This window comes from Lycorma delicatula, chromosome 1 (assembly GCF_047948215.1).
Source record: "Lycorma delicatula isolate Av1 chromosome 1, ASM4794821v1, whole genome shotgun sequence".
NCBI classification, from domain to species: Eukaryota; Metazoa; Arthropoda; class Insecta; order Hemiptera; family Fulgoridae; genus Lycorma; species Lycorma delicatula.
Window position 1 is genome coordinate 4,906,737 of NC_134455.1, and position 22,382 is coordinate 4,929,118.

The 22,382-nt window shown below is 29.9% G+C and overlaps 1 protein-coding gene across 1 annotated transcript in view; it reads right to left on the bottom strand.

Moving 5' to 3' along the window:
• Positions 1 to 12,205: 12,205 nt before the first annotated feature.
• The window catches only part of LOC142324073 (uncharacterized), a 61,557-nt gene continuing 51,380 nt past the window's right edge, over positions 12,206 to 22,382 (bottom strand). The window contains exon 4 of the mRNA XM_075368533.1: positions 12,206 to 12,623. Within this exon, the coding sequence (XP_075224648.1) occupies positions 12,497 to 12,623 (127 nt within the window). The 3' untranslated portion in view covers positions 12,206 to 12,496. The remainder of the gene's footprint in view (positions 12,624 to 22,382) is intronic.

Sequence of the window (22,382 nt, forward strand, 5' to 3'; positions counted from 1 at the left end):
AAAGAATAGCAAATCAAGCACAGAAAGAGTGAAACAAATCAAGAACCAACTAGAGAAAATGGCGAAACAAAATGAAAAATTTTGACTATTCACAATCCCTAAGATAGCTGATTCACCTCATATTTCGGAGCACTTATAGATCTAATATACGTAGTCGCTTTAGGCGCCTTACGTTCTCGCTGTTATCCAGAAAGTTCAGTGCCAGTTCAGAAGTCCGCAGTCTCGTTTTGAATCTTGTACCGAATCGCCGTTTCTTCTCTCGACCGGTTGCCAATCCCAGATCAATCGTTTATTTCAGTTTTTTTTTTTTTTCGCAAACCATTGTGATATATATATATATATATATGTATTTTAATTAGATTCTAGGCTACAACTGCAGTAGAAGGCTAAGCTTAAGACACCTACTCTTATCCTTTGATTTTATAGACTTTTCACAGTATTTTCCTGAGCTTTCAATAAAATTTTAATTTACTTCACATATTTCTGATAAATATGAAAATAAAATAAATGTATTATTTCTACATCCTCAGTTATATGTTTGATATATTTTAAAATTTCTTTTCTGCTTCCTGGATGTTTTAAAAAAGACTCAGACATTTTCTGTGTAAAATTTCATCAGACTCTTTGTCCATTTTGTCTTAAAATTTTATCATTTTGAACTATGTATATTCACCCTTATTTCTTAAAAATCTGATCTAATACCACATCTTGAAATCTCCTATTTTTTTCTTAGATTTTCCATTTTTATGGATGTATTTCTTTCTATCTTGAATTCCTACTTCCCACCCGAGTAACTTTGTTTGCTTTTCTGATTCCTGAATTTTTTTTCAGTACCTCAGTGTTTCTTTTTTTTGTGCTCTTAGTCTAGTTTTTATGTCTTCTTTATTTTACTTATCCTCAATAATTTTGTATTTAATTAACAAAATTCTGCAACTTTTGCGATCGAATTATCTCTTTTTAACCGAATAATTAATTCTTCAATTTATTCCTTTTTATAACGTTTTATTTTGCTTTTCTTTAAATTTAAATTTACCTTTTCCCCTACTGAATCAATTCTATTAAATTATTTTTTTAACTCATTCCTAGCTTTAGTCTAAAAACATGCCACCATATTTTAAAATTTAATTTTTTCCTTCATATTTATTTTCATCAGATTTGTTTCTTATATATTCTTCGTTGAATGTAAAAATTAAAAATTAATTTGGGTAAATTGTACCCTTTCGCTCACTCATTTGTTTTCCTTATCGCTCTTTTTTACATCTATTATAGCTACTTAATTGTACATTTTTAGATGAATTTAAAATATTTTACGCTAAAATTAAATTACAGCTGCTACACTGTGAGTGTCAGGTTTAGATCCACGTAAAGTTATAGTTACTTTATTTATGTAGATTGTATTTTGGTCGTTAAGATTAAATTACGCAGCTAAGGAATTATTATCTTGAAATTTATTCATTTTAAATTATTCAATTTCACGGGAGAATTTTAAGAAAAATAGTATTATCTAAAATTACTATGAGAAAAATATTTGTGGAATAATATTTTGTATAATATAATTGATCTGAGATAAAAAATAAAGTATTTCTTGGAGAAGATTGTTTGAGTTTACCCATTTTATTTCTTATATTTCATCAGAGGTTGAACACTATTGTCATTTTATTTAATTTCTCATATTAAATATTAACAGCTGTTATTGGTTTAACGTATAAAACTGCTGCTGATTGATAATTATTTTAATTTTTTTATGAGTGTTTAAAAACGAGGTTATTTGTGGACGATTATGTACGGTTTGGAATGGTATTATATTAATAATATTAATTTTGATTAGTTATTAGGTTTTTAATTTTTACTTAGGTGGTTACACCCATAACCTTTCAAAATGTAAAAGGGGTCATCAGTTGTCTCGTAATCAATTTGATGACAATAATTACGACTGGTAGAACTACCTCTGGTAAAAAACATGGATTTATAAAATATTGGATAGAGGCCCTAGGAAGTTATCCCGGTATAAACTCAATCGAGACGATATTTTTCGCATTTCTCGTGGAAGAAACCAATAGTAAAACATACTGGAAGTAATCTTGCATCTTCAAAAAGGGAGGACTACTCTTTGTGGAAGGTCAAGAGGAAATTTCAATGATAGTTGCCTCAATTCCCTCCATTTAAGAAATCAGTTGGATCATGGGTTAGAAGTGACAGTTAGGTTACCTACCTGTTTGCTAGGCACATGCGATCGATCTTTAAACCGCTTAATATCCACGGCGCTGGTGAAGAAGATTTTATGAACTTCTTAGAGTGCTCAATTCTGATGAATCTTACGATTAAGCCCTTCTCATCTAGTGAGGTGCTAAAGGCGATTGAGAAGAAGCAAAACTCATTTAAGGCACCTGGCTTTGACTTGATTACCGACAAAATACTTGCTATGGTCCTGTCTAAGGCCCGGGCGCTGATAACACGATCGTGTTTTTCGCCCTGAAAAACAAAAAAGAAAAAAAATACCTATTCAAGGCCGTAATTTATTTGACTCGGTTGTTTAATAGTATCTTTCGAATGTGGTGCTGCCGGTCAGAATGAAAAGTATCCCAAATTATGATGGTCTCTAAGCCGAGCAAGACAGCGCATGAGGTGACCCCTTACAGGTTAATATGCCTATTACCTATTAGATCCAAGGTATTGGAAAGGCTATTCCTTCGGAGATATTAGTTATTTGTAGAACAGGGAGAAGTTATTCCTGACTTCCGATTTAGTTTCCGCAGTGGTCACTCCACAAATGCTTAGAGGAGAAAAAAATGCTGTTTTCCTGCTTTTTTAGATGTCCAGCAAGCGATCGATAAGATCTGTTGTAAGCATAAGCATAAGCATAAGCGGCTACCTGATCTGTCATAAAAACTAAAAAAGAATCTTATCTCAACCATTTTATCTTATATTGCATAGTTACTTGGACGGTCGCTTTTCCCAGATTAAGTGTAAGGAAGTATTATCTGATTTCTTTAACACTACCTCGGGTGTTTCCCAGCGCTCACCTATCCTCCACTCCGTCTTCATTGCGAATATTCTTATTACGAACGATACCAGTATTGCATCGTTTGCCGATTACATGGCAATCATGACCGTTGATAATGATCTAACTCATGCCACAGCTAGGTTGCACTCGGAATTAAACATTGTAGCCCAGTAGTTGAGAAAATGAAAATATTTATACATCATGAAGTCGACTGAGATGACTTTCTCGATGGAAGGAATGACTGCCCAAGAATCCATTTAGATGGAGTTAAATCCGGAGTTTACGGTTTTTATGAATTCATCTAGATCTTCGTATAACATGAAAGGTTCATATGAAAGAAAAAGAGGAAGCAGGTAGATATTAAATTTAAGCAGTTGTACCCCTTAATAGGCTAATAGGTTAATAGGCAGGAATTCGGAATTGTCCGTACAAGGTGCTACTGACAAAATGATCGTAAAACCGATCTGAACATTCGGAATCCAACTTTGGAATATGGCAATTACCAGCAATATAGAGACTATTCAGCTCTTCCATAATAGATTTGTGAGATGCATAATGCAGGCGCCATGGTTCATTCGGTACGCCGAAATCCATGATTGCTTAAGATTATCGTTTGTTTGGGAAGAAGGCAATCGATTGGAAAGCAAGCACAAAATAAACCTTAGTGCGTAAACAATTTAGCTGTTAACCTCTTGGATAACGGGAAAGATGTTAAACGATTAAAGCTGCTACATTGCTACATGTATTAGTTCTAGGAATCTAATAGTGAAGTGATAATCAGTAACAGGCTTCTATTCTTGAATTATGCATCATCTAAGTATTTATGTTAATTTTATGATTGTTTATGTTTATGGTGTCATTTGTTCTTAGGTTACTTTTTCTTTTATCTGTGGTTTTATTCATATTATTGGATTTTTTATGGGTTTTACTGACTAGTTGTGTTGACTTCATCGTTGCATTTGCTACCTTTGATTTATTATTGATTTTTGTTATGTATTTAATTAAAGTGTTTCATGGAAACTCCGTTACATTTGCTTATTGTGCTGAAATTTATTTCTGGTTTCTACCTACGAAATTGATTGAAAATATGATTTGAGATACAAAAAAATAAATAAAAGTTTCTAAATATTATGTTATAAGAAACATATACCTAACATACCTTCATATACCAACATATGCCTTCTCTTAGTCTCCTCGATCTATTTCCCTCTTTCTCATGAATCTCTTTGTCTGAGTGCCTCTGTTATTGTTTTATTTCCGTATTCATTAAAATACCTAAGAGTTGCCGAGTTTCTTGCCGATATTCACCTCTAAAAGAAAGAGCCTTTATCTTTTCATTATCTTTCTTTTTCCTGTTTAGCCTCCGGTAACTACCGTTTAGATAATTCTTCAGAGGATGAATGAGGATGATATGTATGAGTGTAAGTGAAGTGTAGTCTTGTACATTCTCAGTTCGACCATTCCTGAGATGTGTGGTTAATTGAAACCCAACCACCAAAGAACACCGGTATCTACGATCTAGTATTCAAATACGTGTAAAAATAACTGGCTTTACTAGGACTTGAACGCTGTAACTCTCGACTTCCAAATCAGCTGATTTGGGAAGACGCGTTAACCACTAGACCAACCCGGCGGGTTTAAAAGAAAGAGCCTATAATGTCTTATTATTAAAATACCTAAATGAATTGAAATCATACCAATTGAAATCATATGATTTTATTTTGTGAAACTTTACATAAACCACATAATATTAACGGATAACGTAAAATTTTTGTAAATTAACCATTTCGATAATTTGGTACTCGCGTAGTAAAAAGGATTTCACTATTACTTTTCAATATGTCGTGTAAGCTATCAAATTATTTATCTATATCAATTTTTTAATATCTAATCTGTATTTCAATTAGCATTTTTTTAATTATTACTACTACTGTTAAGCAATTACTATTTACCAATAATCTAAAATAACTGTAAGCATGAAATTACAACAGTGTATATGACACCAAAAATGTTATTTAAAAATTTTGTATCTTCAATATAAACCACATAATATTAACGGATAACGTAAAATTTTAGTAAATTAAACATTTCGATTAAACATTTGATTACTATTACTCCCTGCTAAGTTTTTAAATATCCACTTCCAATTTTTCCAAACTTATTACGTAAATATAATAGAGAAAATAGTATTCCTCTTTTTTTAAATATCGATTGAAAAAATCTGGTTAAATTTGATTAAAAATCAACTAATTTCATTTAACAGTTACACTGGATGTCGATTTCTTCTGATATATGCTTTATTTTGTTAAGAAAACAATTTAAATGGTTAATATAACTAATTTGCTTAGAACTGTTGAAGTAAAGGAATGTCATTAAACCTTCATTCCGTTGAATATTCAGAACTCACCTCTCTTCCACTCTCTTAGGCGTCTCGACCTATTTCCCTCTTTCTCATGAATCTCTCTGGCTGAGTGCCTCGGTTTTTGTTTTATTTCCGTATTCATCAGAATTCCTAAGAGTTGCCGAGTTTCTTGCCGATATTCACCTCTAAAAGAAAGAGCCTATAATGTCTTATTATTAAAATATCTAAATGAATTGAAATTATACTTTTAATTACAGGGCTTCACAATGGAATATTTTAATAATTCTGAGATAATAATAATAGTTATTATTATTATTATTAGTACTACTGTTATTATTAGTAATTATTATCATCAATAATCTAAAATAACTGTAAGACATGAAATTACAACAGTGTATATGACACCAAAAATGTTATTTATTAAAATTTTTATCTTCAATATAAACCACATAATATTAACGGATAACGTAAACTTTTAGTAAATTATCCATTTCGATGATTTGGTACTCACGTAGTAAAAAGAACTTCACTATATTAGATTTCAAGATGTCGTGTAAGCTAGCAATTTTGTTTCAGAAATTAGTGGATAACAACCGAGGAATATTAATTAATGATTTAGTTTTGTAAGTAACATATCTACATTTAAAATTTTTAAAGTAATATATTTAATTCTAATATCAATAAAGTAAAATGTAACTTATGTTTAGAATCAGAATTGGAAATTTGATTTTATAAGGTGTTACGAGTTTAGAACCGTATAATCAGGGTAAAATTGATGTTATTGGTGTTAGATTAGTCTTAAATAATAGAAATACTTTAGGATAAGTTGTTTATACATATATAACTATCATAGATAATTATACTTGTATATAAATAAATGTTATTCGACGAGTCGTCTTTTAACATGATGTGTACTAATGCTTGGCGATCACGGCCACGCTTTCATCTTCATGAAAGCGTGACCGTGATCGCAAAATATATGTTTAAAGATCAGAGCTACCCAACTTATTTATTTATTTTTATGTGTTTTTATAATTTTTGTCAAGTGAACCAAGATTGAAGTACAGTACTCGTAATTTTTAGTTTTATAATTAAATTATAAAACTATGTGAAATATGTGAAAATAAAATTCAAACCGTTAAATTTTGTAGCGTAAAGTAGTTCATAAAAATCAGAAAATTATTTTTAATAAAAGGGTACATAAGGCTAAATAAATTATTAAAAACATGTCAGATGCCATTATGGAAAAAATATAACCAAGTAGAGGCTTATGGATCTATGAGGTCGACCAGGAAGTTGTAGATGAAGAGGGTAGAAAATATATTTGAATTTGTAGCAGGTTATGTTTACAGTAAAAATTGTAAAACGAAAAACAAGTTGAATTTAAAACGGAATGAGGCTAATAAGGAATTGCAGGAAGGAAACATTTTTGAAAGAAAAAGTGAATATAAAATTTATGAAAAGGTTTTTTTTCAAAACTATTTTTGTACAGATTTTAAATAGGACGTTTAATACAAAAAAAAAAAAAAACTGATGCTTAAAATAAAATAATATCCGGCAAGGAAGCGTTGAAAAAATTAATCAATGTAAAGAAGTATTCTCTGTAAAGTATACTCTGCAAAGAAATTGTCGTTTCACTGAACATGTGTTGAACGTCTGTCATAGCGCAGAGAAAACGATTAAAAGTTTGAACGTTATTATGTCAAAGCACAGAGCTTCTAGGGTATCGAAAAGGAGACTACTTGCGACAACCATAGTCTCATCGATTTTGTAAGGGGTTCGTGCATGGTGGCCCGCTATGACTATTAACAGGAACAAGGACAGATTAAAAAAGATACACAGGAGGGTATTGCTTGGAGTAGCATCCGCTTACTCGTATGAAGCACTCTGTGTGCTTTCTTTTAGGACGTGTGGATAATGAAGTCAGACAAGATATTAATAATATATGGCAGGAAAGATGGCTGAGGCTGGGGTAGCCAGATAGACCAGATCCTTAATCCCTGATATAGTTAGATGGACAGGCAGACGCCACGGAGAAATAGATTACCACGTCACACAGTTTTTAACTGGCCGTGGGTGCTTTAACGAATACCTTCACAAAGTCGGCAAAAGAGATCAGCCTACGTGCATGTATTGTAACGAACTTGACGATGTAGAGCATATTTTCCTGAATTGCCAAAAATGGCAAATGCTAAGATACAATGCTGGTATTGAAGGAAAGACTCCGAGAGATATAATAGATCATATGCTCAGTAGGGTAGAGAATTGGAGAAAGGTTATAGAGTTCATAAGGTCAGAAACAAAAAATTATAGATGAAAGGAATATGGGTGTTTAGATTGCAGTTTGGGTGGACAGCCTCAGCGGTGAGAGCCAGCATGCTGAGGTGTGTTGGTTTCGATGAGCCGCTGAGGACTCCTTGGGTTGACTGTTAGATTTTCTTAAAAAATATATCAGGTTTAAAAGAGGAAACGCAAAATATTCCAAACAGCACATCACGACAAATAGGTATGGTGTGTTGTTGTAAAGGACAAAGTTAAAAAAGGGAAAAAATCTCAAAAGAGCCACCGGTAGGCCTGACCTGCCATGCCGGTAGGTGGGGAGGGCCTATTAGAGTAACGGACACTCCCCTGGGTGGCGTAATACCATCAAGTCGGTCCGGCCCAGGGGAGTAGAGGGAACAAAAAAAAAAGAAGTATTCAGTGAAATAAGATAAAGAAAGAATATCTGGAGAGTCCAAGTTAGGCGAATAAGATGCGTTGAAACAATTTCTGGAAGGAACTTGAAGAAAAGGAAGAAAAAACTGCATCACAAATGATTTAAAACACCAAATGTATGAAAGAATAAAGAAAACAATAAGAATGGAGTGAGTAGCTTATAAACTCTTTTTTTATTGTTACCTATTGGAAATTTGGTTGAGTTTTGATAAATAGGAGTCTGTTACATCTGTTTATTATACCAATCCAATAAAATTAATCATAGTTTAAAGGAATGCCGTTTCTGTTATTCCTTGGAATCTCTATTTGAAAGTTTAATCATAAGTTATATTGATGAACGAAGAAATACCAATTCATATTAAACAATTTCAAAGATCGTTAACGTGGAATGAACAACCATCTTTAGCCTTCCCTCTACAACGTCTTAAACGCGAGCTCAAGTAGGTTCAATTTTATAATACCACTGTTCTGTATATGATTTACTTTTCATGATAACCAAAAAAAAAAATTGTTTTGTTATTATAATTCTGAAAATGGAATATCCTTATGGCGCGGTTAGATCCAGTATAATAAATGGTTTATGACATTAAAAATATTATCAGAGGGTAAGAAAAAAACAAATACGTACAATTTAAAGCGTTATTTATTTCTTATAATTAAGTATAATAAATAAACAATTATTTTAGGAAATAAAAGAATGCTAAGTAATATAAATTAATTGTTTAAAAATGATTACAAAATAAGTCATTGGTTTATTGAAAAAAAAATGGTAATAAATAAACTAAAATAAAGGCATATAGGCATGCTTAAATTGCCCATAAAAACATTAAATGATAGATTGATACAATTTGTTAATTTTCAATATTTAGAAAAATATATGTACAATGATAGCTCATTACACAAATTAATAGATTATATTCATAACAATAGCGAATGATTATATTAATAGAATACATAGTTTTCCTTAGAAGAAGCATTTTTATTACTTATTTTTAAACTATATTAAATTTGCATTACTATTACTACATTAGAAAATATTATCCTATTAATTTACTACTATTTAACGAATACATTGAAATATTTAAATTCTATTATTCACTAAGGAAACTACTGAAGCAGTTATTTTCTAAACGATATAAATAAATAAAAATGTGAAAAGCTAATAACGAACTTGCTAATCGTATAAATGCATAAATCTATACATTAATATTGAAGTCGTTTTATAAGATGATCATTCTTAAGGACAAGATAAACTAATTGGGCCGGAGGTTTTTCCAAATTAAGATTAGTGATCCCTAGTTCTACATATCAACATTATAATTTTTAATTTTTATGTTTTTTTTTGGTTAACATTTGAATTTTTATTTCAATTTAAAAAAAAAAAAAATGTGTACTTGGAATTTTCTTGTCTTGTACTTGGAACTAAAACTTCGTTATCTTTCTTGAACGTTCACTTGTTTTTTTAGTATAAAAATTATGTTTGTTTGTTGAGTCAAATAAAAACGATCAATGTTTTAGTTTCAAGGGGGTTTCCTGGTTTACATCAATACATTTCTTCCTTTTTTTTTTATATTTATTTATTTTAAATCTATATACTAAAAACAATTATTAATTTCAAAAATTCTCAGTACTAAATCTAAAATTTATTAATGTACCATAATGCAGCAAAGATTATACTTTTCGACAGTTAATTGGTTGTAGATAATTTATATTTATGTGAATTATTGCGTTTTAATAATTGTTTCCCAGAATTTTTAAATGTTATACATCCTTAATAAATTCATCTTAAGTATTTCTACTAGAAAAATTTTAACCTACGTTTTATTCACTTTGAAATTATTATATTTTTTCTATGTTTTTTGAAACATATTTATATATGAATATAAAAGTTCTGCTGACAAGAATTCAAGTTAAATGCTAAGAGACTCTGTTTTGTTTTTATCCATAGTTAGCTTTTAATACAATATCTTTGTTCAAATAAAACAAAATCACTCTTAAATAATTTACAAATTATTTGTATTTGATAAGAAATTAAAGACTTATTATGATTAAAATTAGCTATCTTAATTAAATTAATGACAGCTTAAAATGATTTTTTTGGTTCTACACGAAAAATTATCTTTTTTCGTCTATCAGTTCCATATATTATTATTGCAGCTAGTATGGAAATTTTTTAATTTGATGTAACACATACTGGGATTAAGAATTTTTTATTATTTATACAAAATACATTTATTTAGTTACCTGTTATATGTGATTTAAATGTAAGATAAAGTAATGAATTCTATTACTATAATACTGTAGGTCGCGCTTGAATTCATTTTTTCTCACTTCCTCAATCAAAAATATCAATAAAAGTGTCCGGCTGTAAGTGGATTCGAACACTTAGCTGTTTAGTAATTTACTCAGATCTAACGAGGGTCCAAGAGAGCTTGTATTTTTGTAATTTCGAACTGTGTTATTTTAAATATTTAATTAAATACTTTATAATTAACAAATTTATATATATCTTTATTCTTTTATTGTTTCTCTTTATTATTTTTAAACGATTTAATTTTAAAATCTAATTTTAATCTAATAAAACCGGAGTTGCATAATTTTGTTATTTTAACAATAAAAAATTATTTTAACGTTTATTTTTTGACGGAATTAAATAGTAGATGCAGATGGGTTATTAATATCCAATAATTTCAAACTAGAAGTTTAATTTGCTTCTAATTATCATGAAAGATTATCTATAAATTAATCATTACAAATAACAAGAACTAATGAGGATAAAAGATTTACTGTATATTAAGCTTGTTATTCACACGTACAAATTAGTTATGATTAATATAATTGAACGGAACGATTCTTAGTTTTCATCGTTTACGATTCAGTAAACTGGATTAAGTTAATCTCAGTTTAAATCACTGATTAATGATCATTTATCCGTCTAAACGTATTCAAACTGTTGGTTTTATAAAATTTAATTACTAACAATGTACGTGTTACATTAATATTTTGGCTGCAAAAGTACATTGTAGATTACGTACTGATCGTATAATTTCAATTATTAATTAACGAATTCAGTTACAAGTTATATGTTGTATAAATACAAATACCGTTGTTTATACGTCATTTTTAATAGGATATACAAAATAATTAGTACAAATTTGGTAGTCATTGATCAATAAAACGTTTCAGTAATGTAATTAAGTTTCATTCTTTTTAATATTCTTAGAATAAATTATAGAAACTTCTATACAGAAACTTTCAAAGAAGGGAACTGAAAATAAACAAGTACACTTGTAAAAAAAAATCTGTGTTTTTTTTTTTCTTAATAAGGATTTCGTTAAATAACTGTTATTTCGAGTTTACTTTGGAAAAAGTTATTTTTTTTCTAAAAGAATATTATATAATTTAAAAAATATATATATATATTTTATCATCATTTGCGTTGTTTCTTTTTTATTTCATTGAAAATAAATTTAATAAATTTTAATTTCTTGCAATTGTTATTTTTTTATATCTTATCCTAGATGAATTAACATTGCTCTGCATTGTTTGTTAGGACTGATTATTATTAATTAGTCTTAGAATTCATGGCAAAATCTTAATTTACTAATCTGCTTTAACTTTTATAAAACTGATAAGGAATTTTACGTCAGTTAAACTTATCATAAAGTTTAATTCGTAAAAAATAAAAATTTAATGAAGAAATACAAATCTATTCTAATTAATGAGTTGTACTATATTCTTAATGGAAATTACGATTTATTTTTAGATTTACGTTGCAATTAATTAATACATTTTTTAATGAATTCACACTTTTAAAATAACACATTTTGTAAAAGTTACTATGCGTGGAATGCAACTTTTTCTTTATTTATTATTTAATAAAAAAGTATTACACAGAATAAATTGTTTACACGGTACATTCATTTCAGTGTTCTGACAATTAAATTAATTATTAAGTAATTAATTTGCTTAATATATAATAATTACACACCTAGTACATTGAATCGAATTATTCTGACAGTGGTTAAGCCATTTTATTTGACTACTATTAAGAATTATCCATAATTTTATACATTTCAGGCGTGAATATTTTTATAAGAATTTTAATTTTCTGTTAAACCCTATATTAAAAATAATAGTTTTCCAAAATTTAATCGGAAACATTCGCTAAAATTTCAGCGTAAATAGATTTCAGTCAAAATGCGAGTAATTATATTTTCAAATGTATTTTGAAAAAAGCTAAAACTTATTATTTACAAGTAATAACTTTGCAAAAACTTTTTTTCAGTGCAAACATTGGTTGATATATGATATCTGATTTTATAATTTCATGTAATAAAGATTATAAATACATAATTTTATTTGATGATTTTCAGTAGTTATATAAGTGTTGGATATGAATGACTAGTTCTTAGTCAGGTGGATTTAGGTTTTACAATCCTGCTAGCCGGTGGAGGTATCTTAGCAAAACCTGCTGCGTCAAAAACTGGAAGCAGATCGCGTACTCGTTGACCACTTGCTGCCATAATATCTGATAAACGGCTGAAAACAAATATGTACATACATATTTAATTGTTACAAACAATTACAAACTATAATAATATATTTAGTATTACATTAAATTCAATTTATATTTAATAAATTATAATATATTATTATTATTTTTTGTCTCGGAGATTCACATCCGGAATTTCAGTTTGAGGAGCCATTGGGGCACATACCTCATTCAGTGCTGTGGTGCATTTAACACAGTAAGTAAAATCCTGCACGTCTCCAGAATCACTGATTTTTGGGCTTTTGGAATTATGATTTTAGGATCCAGGTCAACCTGTTCTATGTATTTATTTAAAATTTTGTTAGTTAATCCATTTTCTATTATCACAATGAGAATAACTTCTATTGAGTTCAGTCTGTAAATTTCTTTATATTTTATTGGCAGAGGGTTGAACATGGTTATTTTATCTGCTTTAGCCATATACATATAGTGATCAGATAAGTGACTGACACCAATGAGAAAAGCAGTTTTTTCTCTAATGTTGTGTAGAACCATGTCTGGCCTATTTGCAGCAATAAATTTAATATTATTATTATTACGCATATTATCATTTACCACTTTATTTAAATTTTATTAGCCGGAACCTGAATCCTCGGGCTCAGGTCAGCCCAGGTGAATCCCGGAGACAACTCAGGTGCTCCTCTGGGCCTCCCGCGGTCACGTGGCCTACCTCATGGCTGCAGAGCTCGCTTCGCTCGCCATTCCCAATTGATAGGAAGACTGGCCCCCTGAACACCCGCAGAGCTTGTTTCAGTAGCCATTCCCATCTACCCAGAGGGCTCCACTCCCTGGATTCCCGCACTGTACTTTATCGGCATGGTTGTGAAAATAATACTAACAAAAAATAATTGTAGTATTTAGGCTTTATAGAAACCTGAAAAAGAAATTAATTTACAAAATATAGAATAATAGTAACTATGGTAAGTAAAGTACACACACATTTGACGACGAAAAATTCTTACTTATTTCTGTACCATGGTGGCATAAATACAATAATGAGATAAAACGATTAATTTGTTTTTTTTTCCCTTAATGAATATCTTTAATTCACAACTTCATCCTCCTTGGGGGCTAAGAAATAATCAATATTTTTTATATCTTAAGCTTCAACGGAGCTGAAAAGAAAACTTTTTTCTAATTTATTTATTTTTATTTTTTTACTTTGATTTAATCCTATTATTTGTGTAATACTTTTCAAACTGATTCGAATCATTCAGTTCAAACATAGATTACACAGTGACAGAGACTCACAATTCACAGTTCATTAATTCAATTCATTAAATTTTGTGCTTCATCTATGAACGGCATTGATGAAGTCCTACGCAAGAACTATCGCATGAAAATAAACAAGAAGAAAACAAAAGTTATGAAATGTAGTAGAAATAACAAAGATGGACTACTGAATGTGAAAATAGGAGGAGATAAGATTATGGAGGTAGAAGAATTTTGTTATTTGGAAAGTAGAATTACTAAAGATGGACGAAGCAGGAGCGATATAAAATGCCGAATAGCACAAGCTAAACGAGCTTTCAGTAAGAAATATAATTTGTTTACATCAAAAATTAATTTAAATGTCAGGAAAAGATTTTTGAAAGTGTATGTTTGGAGTGTCGCTTTATATGGAAGTGAAACTTGGACGATCGGAGTATCTGAGAAGAAAAGATTAGAAGCTTTTGAAATGCGGTGCTATAGGAGAATGTTAAAAATCAGACGGGTGGATAAAGTGACAAATGAAGAGGTATTGCGGCAAATAGATGAAGAAAGAAGCATCTGGAAAAATATAGTTAAAAGAAGAGAGAGACTTATAGGCCACATACTAAGGCATCCTGGAATAGTCGCTTTGATATTAGAAGGACAGGTAGAAGGAAACAATTGTGTAGGCAGGCCACGTTTGGAATATGTAAAACAAATTGTTACGGATGTAGGATGTAGAGGGTATACTGAAATGAAACGACTAGCACTAGATAAGGAATCTTGGAGAGCTACATCAAACCAGTCAAATGACTGAAGACAAAAAAAAAATGTTGTGCTTCAACCGCCAAATCTCCACTACTACATACATTTTTTCGACATTTTTCAAGATGATATACATCTAAAATCTTTCTGAATTATGCCAAGAAACATGGGTCATTTTGGTTGCGATTTATGGAATAGTTTTTTGTTTATCCCGCACAAACAAAATCCATCTTCCTTTTTAAATAATAGCATAGATATATGAGGGTGTCCCATATAAAACGCAACTCATCAATTACTCATCCATGAAATTTCAAAAGTCAAGCTTAATCCCTTACTCGTTAAAGAAATGGAGTAGTCCAACATCTGAACATCGCGACGACGCAATAGAACGCTACCGATAGTAACAACAATGCAATCATAACGTTCAGTGTATTGCTAGAGACAAGATGGTGTTTTTGCTAGATGAACCAGTTTTCATTGTCTAGTCGTACTTAAGTACGAAATCAGTGGTCGCAGGCAAGATTTGTTTCGCCATAAGTACCCGGATAAACCAGCTCCTAACAAAACATCAGTATTAAGGTTAGATGCAAAATTTAAAGAGACCGGTTCTGTTAATAACAAGGAACACAAAAGATCTGCGTCAGTGTTGAATACAGATACAGTCACTGAAATCAAAGACCGATTACTCGCCTCGCCAAATAAATCGATCAGACGTTTGTCTGCTGAAATTAATTTGTTTAAATCAACTGTTCATCGGGCGACCAAACGATTACAATTACGACCTTATCGCATTCAAACGATTCATCGACTTCTTGAGCCCGACAAAGAAAAACGGCTACAATATTGTCAAGGATTCCGTCGATTTCTGCGTGAGGATATTAATGTTATGGATTCGTTATTTTTCACAGATGAAGCACAGTTTCATTCGGATGGCTACGTAAACAGCCAAAATAGTACAATTTGGAGCGCTGAAAATCTCCACGTTTATCACGAAAAACAATTACACCCGCAGAAGTTGGGCGTGTGGTGCGCGATATCGCGGAAGAAAATAATCGGTTCTATTTTTTTCGAGTACACCATTAATGCAGAACGATATCAGGATATTTTATTTCAGTTCATCGCACTCTTGGAAGAGGAAGACAGACACTGTTGGCTACAACATGACGGTGCGACATCGCACTACGCAGGTTCAACTTGTGATTTCGTTGAAGAATTCTTTGGTAATCGTGTTATCGGTCGAGGCTTGTGACCACCAAGATCTCCAGATTTGACTGCGGCGGATTTTTTTCTACGGGGTTACCTCAAAGAAAAAACCTACAGCAACAAACCACGAACACTTCAACGATTGAAATTCAATATTGAACAAGCTGCATTAAATATCCACCCACAAACTTTGAAAAAAGTTGCAAGAAATGCTGTAAAAAGAATTGAAGCTTGTATTCAAGAAGATGGCGGCCACTGCTTACATTTACTCTAAATGTAAGGTAATGGATGGTAATTATAAAAATTACATTTACATTTACACATTTTTGCCTTTTTATTATTTCAGTACCTACCAATATAAGATTGGGTTGCGTTTTATATGGGACACAAGTATGTTATTATTTAGTATGAATTTTTAATTATATCTACAACGTAAATTTATGGAAATTTTTAATATAATTATATCTAGATTTTTAATTTTGAGAATTTAGTTTAGTTACTATAGGCTAGTAAATTAATAACTGTAATTTTCCAACATCGAGGACTTTTTAAAGTACGCGTATTAATTTTCGTTGTCAATAAATCTGTTTTAATATTATATGCCTAATATAATGACTATGTTATTTAATACACGCATATCATTTTAGAATAACACTAAGAAATAGAAAAAAACCTTGTTTTCCCTGTCATCAGTCTTTTGATTTATTTGGTGCACTTTACTACCCTTTCATAAATTTCCATCTATAATTTTATAATTTTTCCATATTGTTACATCCTATGTTTTTAATTATATTCTTTGTAATTCTATGCTTTGTTTTGCTACACATTTTTTACTTTCTCCACTTTCTTTTATTACGATTTGTGTTGGCTAAATATATGTTATATTCTTTTTCTCCTTTTCCATTCTTTTTTTTTTAGGAAGAATTTGACTTACCTCCTTTTTTAACGATTAATCATAAATATCCTTCATTTCGAATCGTATCTACCTTTCTAATTTTCCGCATTCTTCTATGACTTAGAAATGCAAATGCTTATGTTCTTTTCCTTTACTGCTTTACCCTTCAATGCCATAAAGATGTATACTTATATATATGTATGTATATATATATTTTTTTAATGCATATTTCGTAAAACGCTTTCCGCCATCTTGTTAAAGTATTTTTAATGTATTTTCCTTAGATCATAAAGTCTTTGTAATATTACAGCATAAAATAAGTAATAAAATTCTCATAATCTTGTTACACAGGGTTCACCTGTCTCACTGTTTGATATACTTTTATCTTCCTGTTACCTGATGTATATAATATTTAGTTTTATTTATATTCTCGGTGGCTATGTACGAATGATGTATTATATTAATTATAATAGTTGTCGTTCTCTCATTATAAACTCACTGTATCATGACTGTGATGATGTTAGTTCAGTTTGTCACAATTTGTTTCAGGCTACAATTCCATCCACAGATATAAATTATTGTTTAGCAGTATGTGTATCTGATGAGAATTCGTCTACCTACACGTATAAATTTGCTTAGTACGCTTCAGCTATGCTGCTTTGGTATATTATATTGTTACCATTGACGGATACACTCCAGAATATTAAACATTGTCTCGAACTGACATTTTGTATTGTTACAAATGAATATTATTAGAAATAATACCTATAATGTGATTATTACACATGTATTTAGGATTTCATAAAAATTAGATTTATTAAGAAAGTTATGGTGAATTTAATAAGTATTTATTGCCACCCCTATAATTAAACATTTAAATTAATTCTATTTTACATTTAGGAAAAGAAATAATTAAAACTAAATTATTATATGCTCAAAAAGAGTATTGGTATAGCGTCTCAGTACCCACGTTTAATTTACATTATTTGCAAAAGTTAATTGTTGTATTTACTAATGCGTTGAAAAAACTTTGATTCAAATGTTAATGAAGATGTATTAGAAAAATGAAAAAATTAATACACTTGGAGAAGCAGTAAAATTCTTAGCCGGTTTACTAAAGTAAACCACAAATAAAAAACAAATATTATTTTTTACTTTCAAAAATATTAAAAGATCTTTTTTTTTTTATCTTCAGTCATTTGACTGGTTTGATGCAGCTCTCCAAGATTCCCTATCTAGTGCTAGTCGTTTAATTTCGGTATACCCTCTACATCCTACATCCCTAACAATTCGTTTTACATATTCCAAACGTGGCCTGCCTACACAATTTTTCCCTTCTACCTGTCCTTCCAATATTAAAGCGACTATTCCAGGATGCCTTAGTATATGGCCTATAAGTCTGTCTCTTCTTTTAACTATATTTTTCCAAACGCTTCTTTCTTCATCTATTTGCCGCAATACCTCTTCGTTTGTCACTTTATCCACCCATCTGATTTTTAACATTCTCCTATAGCACCGCATTTCATAAGATTCTAATCTTTTCTTCTCAGATACTCCTACTAGTCAGATACTACTTCTCAGATACTCTTCCAGATACTCAGATTAAAAGATCAGCACTTTAATTTAGATCTAACAGAAAACATTTTTCTGAAGTTGTTTTTTTATACATATATTTTAGTAAATATACGTACAAAAAATCATAATAAATATCGGACCGATTCGTCAGTGATTATTTTTAGAAATTATTTGAAAAATACTACCACATTCAGTAACTTGTGATTAATTATATAATTCAATAAAATTAATAGAACTGGATACAAGTGGATGAGTTTGTAAAGTATTTTTCATGGTAAATCAGAATACGTGTTCGAAAATACTCGTCAGGTCAAGTTTTCAAGTTATCATTACTTAAAGCTGGTGGTTTTATTATTTTATTAATTTTATACGAACTGGTAACTTGGTATTAAATGAACTGGTAAGCTGTGTGTCATTTTTTTTTAATCTCAATTTATTACTGTCTATTTCTGACTTTACTATTTACTTGTTATTCAGTATGAATGAATATTTACAGTAATAGTATTCCGATACCTTCCTGATCTGGCACATAATTTCCAAATATTCTTTCTAGAAATTTAAAGACGGTAAAACATTAGGCTTTAAAATTCCCGCCAAACCTTTTCCCATAATCCCATAAACCTAATTAGAGCAAGCAATGGGGGTAAAAACTTATAAAAATATGTAAATATAAGTATAAACTAAAAAGAGCGAGGATAAGATTTCAACTTTAACTTCAGTCTCTGTGACAGAAGTTAGATAATGATAGGTGCAGAATTGTTACAAGCTGTTTGCATTTTTTAATGAATGAAGAACAACGTAATCAGTAGTTATGGTCTCAACCACATTCCTACTGGTTTTATATTGAAGCAAAAGTACTTATGAACATACGCTTCATTTCGTTATTTTATCATTCAGTATTATAAATATTAGAAGTAGTATTCAGCCAAATTTTGTTATTTGGGAAGTAGAATTACTAAAGATGGACGAAGCAGGAGCGATATAAAATGCCGAATAGCACAAGCTAAACGAGCCTTCAGTAAGAAATATAATTTGTTTACATCAAAGATTAATTTAAATGTCAGGAAAAGATTTTTGAATGTGTATGTTTGGAGTGTCGGTTTATATATGGAGTGTCCATATTTATATGGAAGTGAAACTTGGACAATCGGAGTATCTGAGAAGAAAAGGTAGAAGCTTTTTAAATGCGGTGCTATAGGAGAATGTTAAAAATCAGACGGGTGGATAAAGTGACAAATGAAGAGGTATTGCGGCAAATAGATGAAGAAAGAAGCATTTGGAAAAATATAGCTAAAAGAAGAGACAGAATTGTGGGCCACATACTAAGGCATCCTGGAATAGTCGCTTTAATATTGGAAGGACAGGTAGAAGGAAAAAATTGTGTAGGCAGGCCACGTTTGGAATATGTAAAACAAATTGTTACGGATGTAGGATGTAGCGGGTATACTGAAATGAAACGACTAGCACTAGATAGGGAATCTTGGAGAGCTGCATCAAACCAGTCAAATGATTGAAGACAAAAAAAAAAAAATTCAGTCAAAAAATGAACTTTTACTTTATTTTTTGTAGCTATAAATCAGAAAAGAAATTAAAATTTGTAGAAAAAGATACTGCTAGATATTATACGTGTATGTCATGAAATCCTCTTAACGAAGTAGGAAAAAGGAATACGTGTAAGAGAAAAAAGAAAAATATAAAGGGGAAAGAAGGAAAATAATAAAAGTAGATTGAAGAAAGCTGGAAGCTATCGATCTGGGAGCCTGTTGGCCAGTGGAGTTATATCGGTCATTTCCCGCGGTCAGATAATACTGCTTTTCTGCCTTAACCCTGTCCAATGCTTCTCTCCACCACAAATGCTATATTAAATATTTTAGGTCATGACCTTTTTGACTACAACGGTCGACTATTTTTGGTAAAATATTTTTTCCCTACTCTCACTTAACGAGTAATGATTAGTTTTGTCATTATATTTCTATTACACAATACTATAGAAAACTTGGATTAAAAGGATATATAATATTTTAATCAAAATAAAATAACATTTTTAAGCTTAGTATATGATTTATTAATGCGTTGTTATAATGGATTTCAGGTTTGTTGTACGCAAATACAGTAACAAATTTAATGGTGAAGAAATAAAAATTCTATAATTTTTCTGAACGGTTTTCTTTTAAATATATGTAAAAAATTATTCTTTTAAATCAATTATAATTTTTTTTAAATACAAAATAATTCATTATAACGTACGGTATAATATATCATATTGTTTCCCCAGTTTTTAGTCCTTGTCCTTGTGGACGGTGATGTTTCAATTAATCAATAATGTTGAATTTGACAGTTATTGCAGACTCAAATAAATATTAATTTCTCAAACATGGTACCGCTGATATGTTAAATGAATAAATTAATAATTAATATAATCCATCTTACCAACACGTTGATATATATTATAGGTCTTTTGGCTTACTTGGAAGCCACTATCAGGAGTTAAATTCATACATTTAAAGTCAAAAGTTTAAATTTCATAGTAAAAATTTCCCAGTCCTACTAGTATACTCGTAGAACCGGGACAGTCATGACTGTTATTAATTTTTTTAAATTTTAACTCTGATTTTTAAACTTTTGACTTTAAATATTCTAATTTTAACTCTTGATAGTGGCTTCCAAGTAAGCCGAAGATCTAGTACATATCAAGAGAACATATCAACGTGCTAGTAAGGTGGATTATATTAATTGTTAATTTATTCAGATAAATATATTAAACAACGGAAAAATTTTTATATTTTCCAAACGGCATTAACAAATATGGGCATTTTAAAATTATTTTAAATAAAGTTTGTTTTGTGTTTAAAGGAGTTGAAAATCCACGTTTATGGATAATAGGCTAAATTTTTACTCCCAAAAACAAATAATAAAATGTATAGGCCACAAAGAAAATAACTAAACGGAAAAAATAACTTATAACAAGAAAAGTAAACAAATTTAATTGATGATGCGTTTAAAAACAGCATTAAAAATATTTGTTCACTTTTTAATAGATATTTGTTAGTACAAAGCTTTGTAATGGTCATTAATTAGCTCATCTCTATGGCAGTGTGGTAGCACCTCGGCCTTGAATCTGGGGGTCTCGCGTTCGAATCACAGTCGGGCATAGCATTTTTCATACGTGGCAAAATTTAATTTTAGTATTTTCCACGTACTGCAAGCTTCCTTTGTTGTAAGCTTTTGTGGTGAATAAATTCATCGTAAAAAGATGAATAATAATTATAATAACAAAATGTACTTAAAAAAGTAAAAGTAATTATCAAAATGTTGAAATTTATATATTTTATTTTTTACTTTCTGAAACCGACTTTAACATGAAAATCTTCTCGATCTTTTATTACACGAATTGAAATTTACGCTCGAGTTGAGTTTCAGTTATTATATTAGTTCGTTACTATTTAATTACAAATATTTAATTCAGTATTTGCATTTATTAATTTTGTATGTTAATATCTTTAATGCGGTAAAACTATTTATTAAGAAGCAGTAAACACTTTCAAAGTAGAAAGAAGAGTAAAAGTATCGTTTTTTTTTTTTAATTAGTTTCTTATTTTGATTGTATAATATAAAAATCTTGTACTTAGTTGTTACTGAAATTTTCTTTGCAATAACTCACGTTATTTGTAGTTTTGTTATTTGTGTTCGATAGCTGTTTGTATAAAAAAAATAAAATGTAAGCAGTTTTAAAATGTATTTTACATTAAAGCAATAATTAAATAAATAATAATTGCACTATTAAAATTCACTCCTACACCTTATGTATATTTTGATATTGAGTAATCTGATATTGTGCAGCTTGTTGAAGGTCAGAGTGGAAATATGAGAGAAATGATTTACTAGAATTTCATTATTAAGGATAAGAATAATGTCATAGAACTTAAGAATGATAAATGTAAATCCAATTTTATTACGAATCTACTTAACCATTTAAAATTTTTAACGTGGCAATTGTCTGATTAATGTTTTTTTTTTTTTTTTAGATATATCCATAGAATTAAGACCAAATTTAGAGCTATAAACAGCAATGATATTCACATAAAGAAGACATTTAGATATAAATACGCAAAAAATA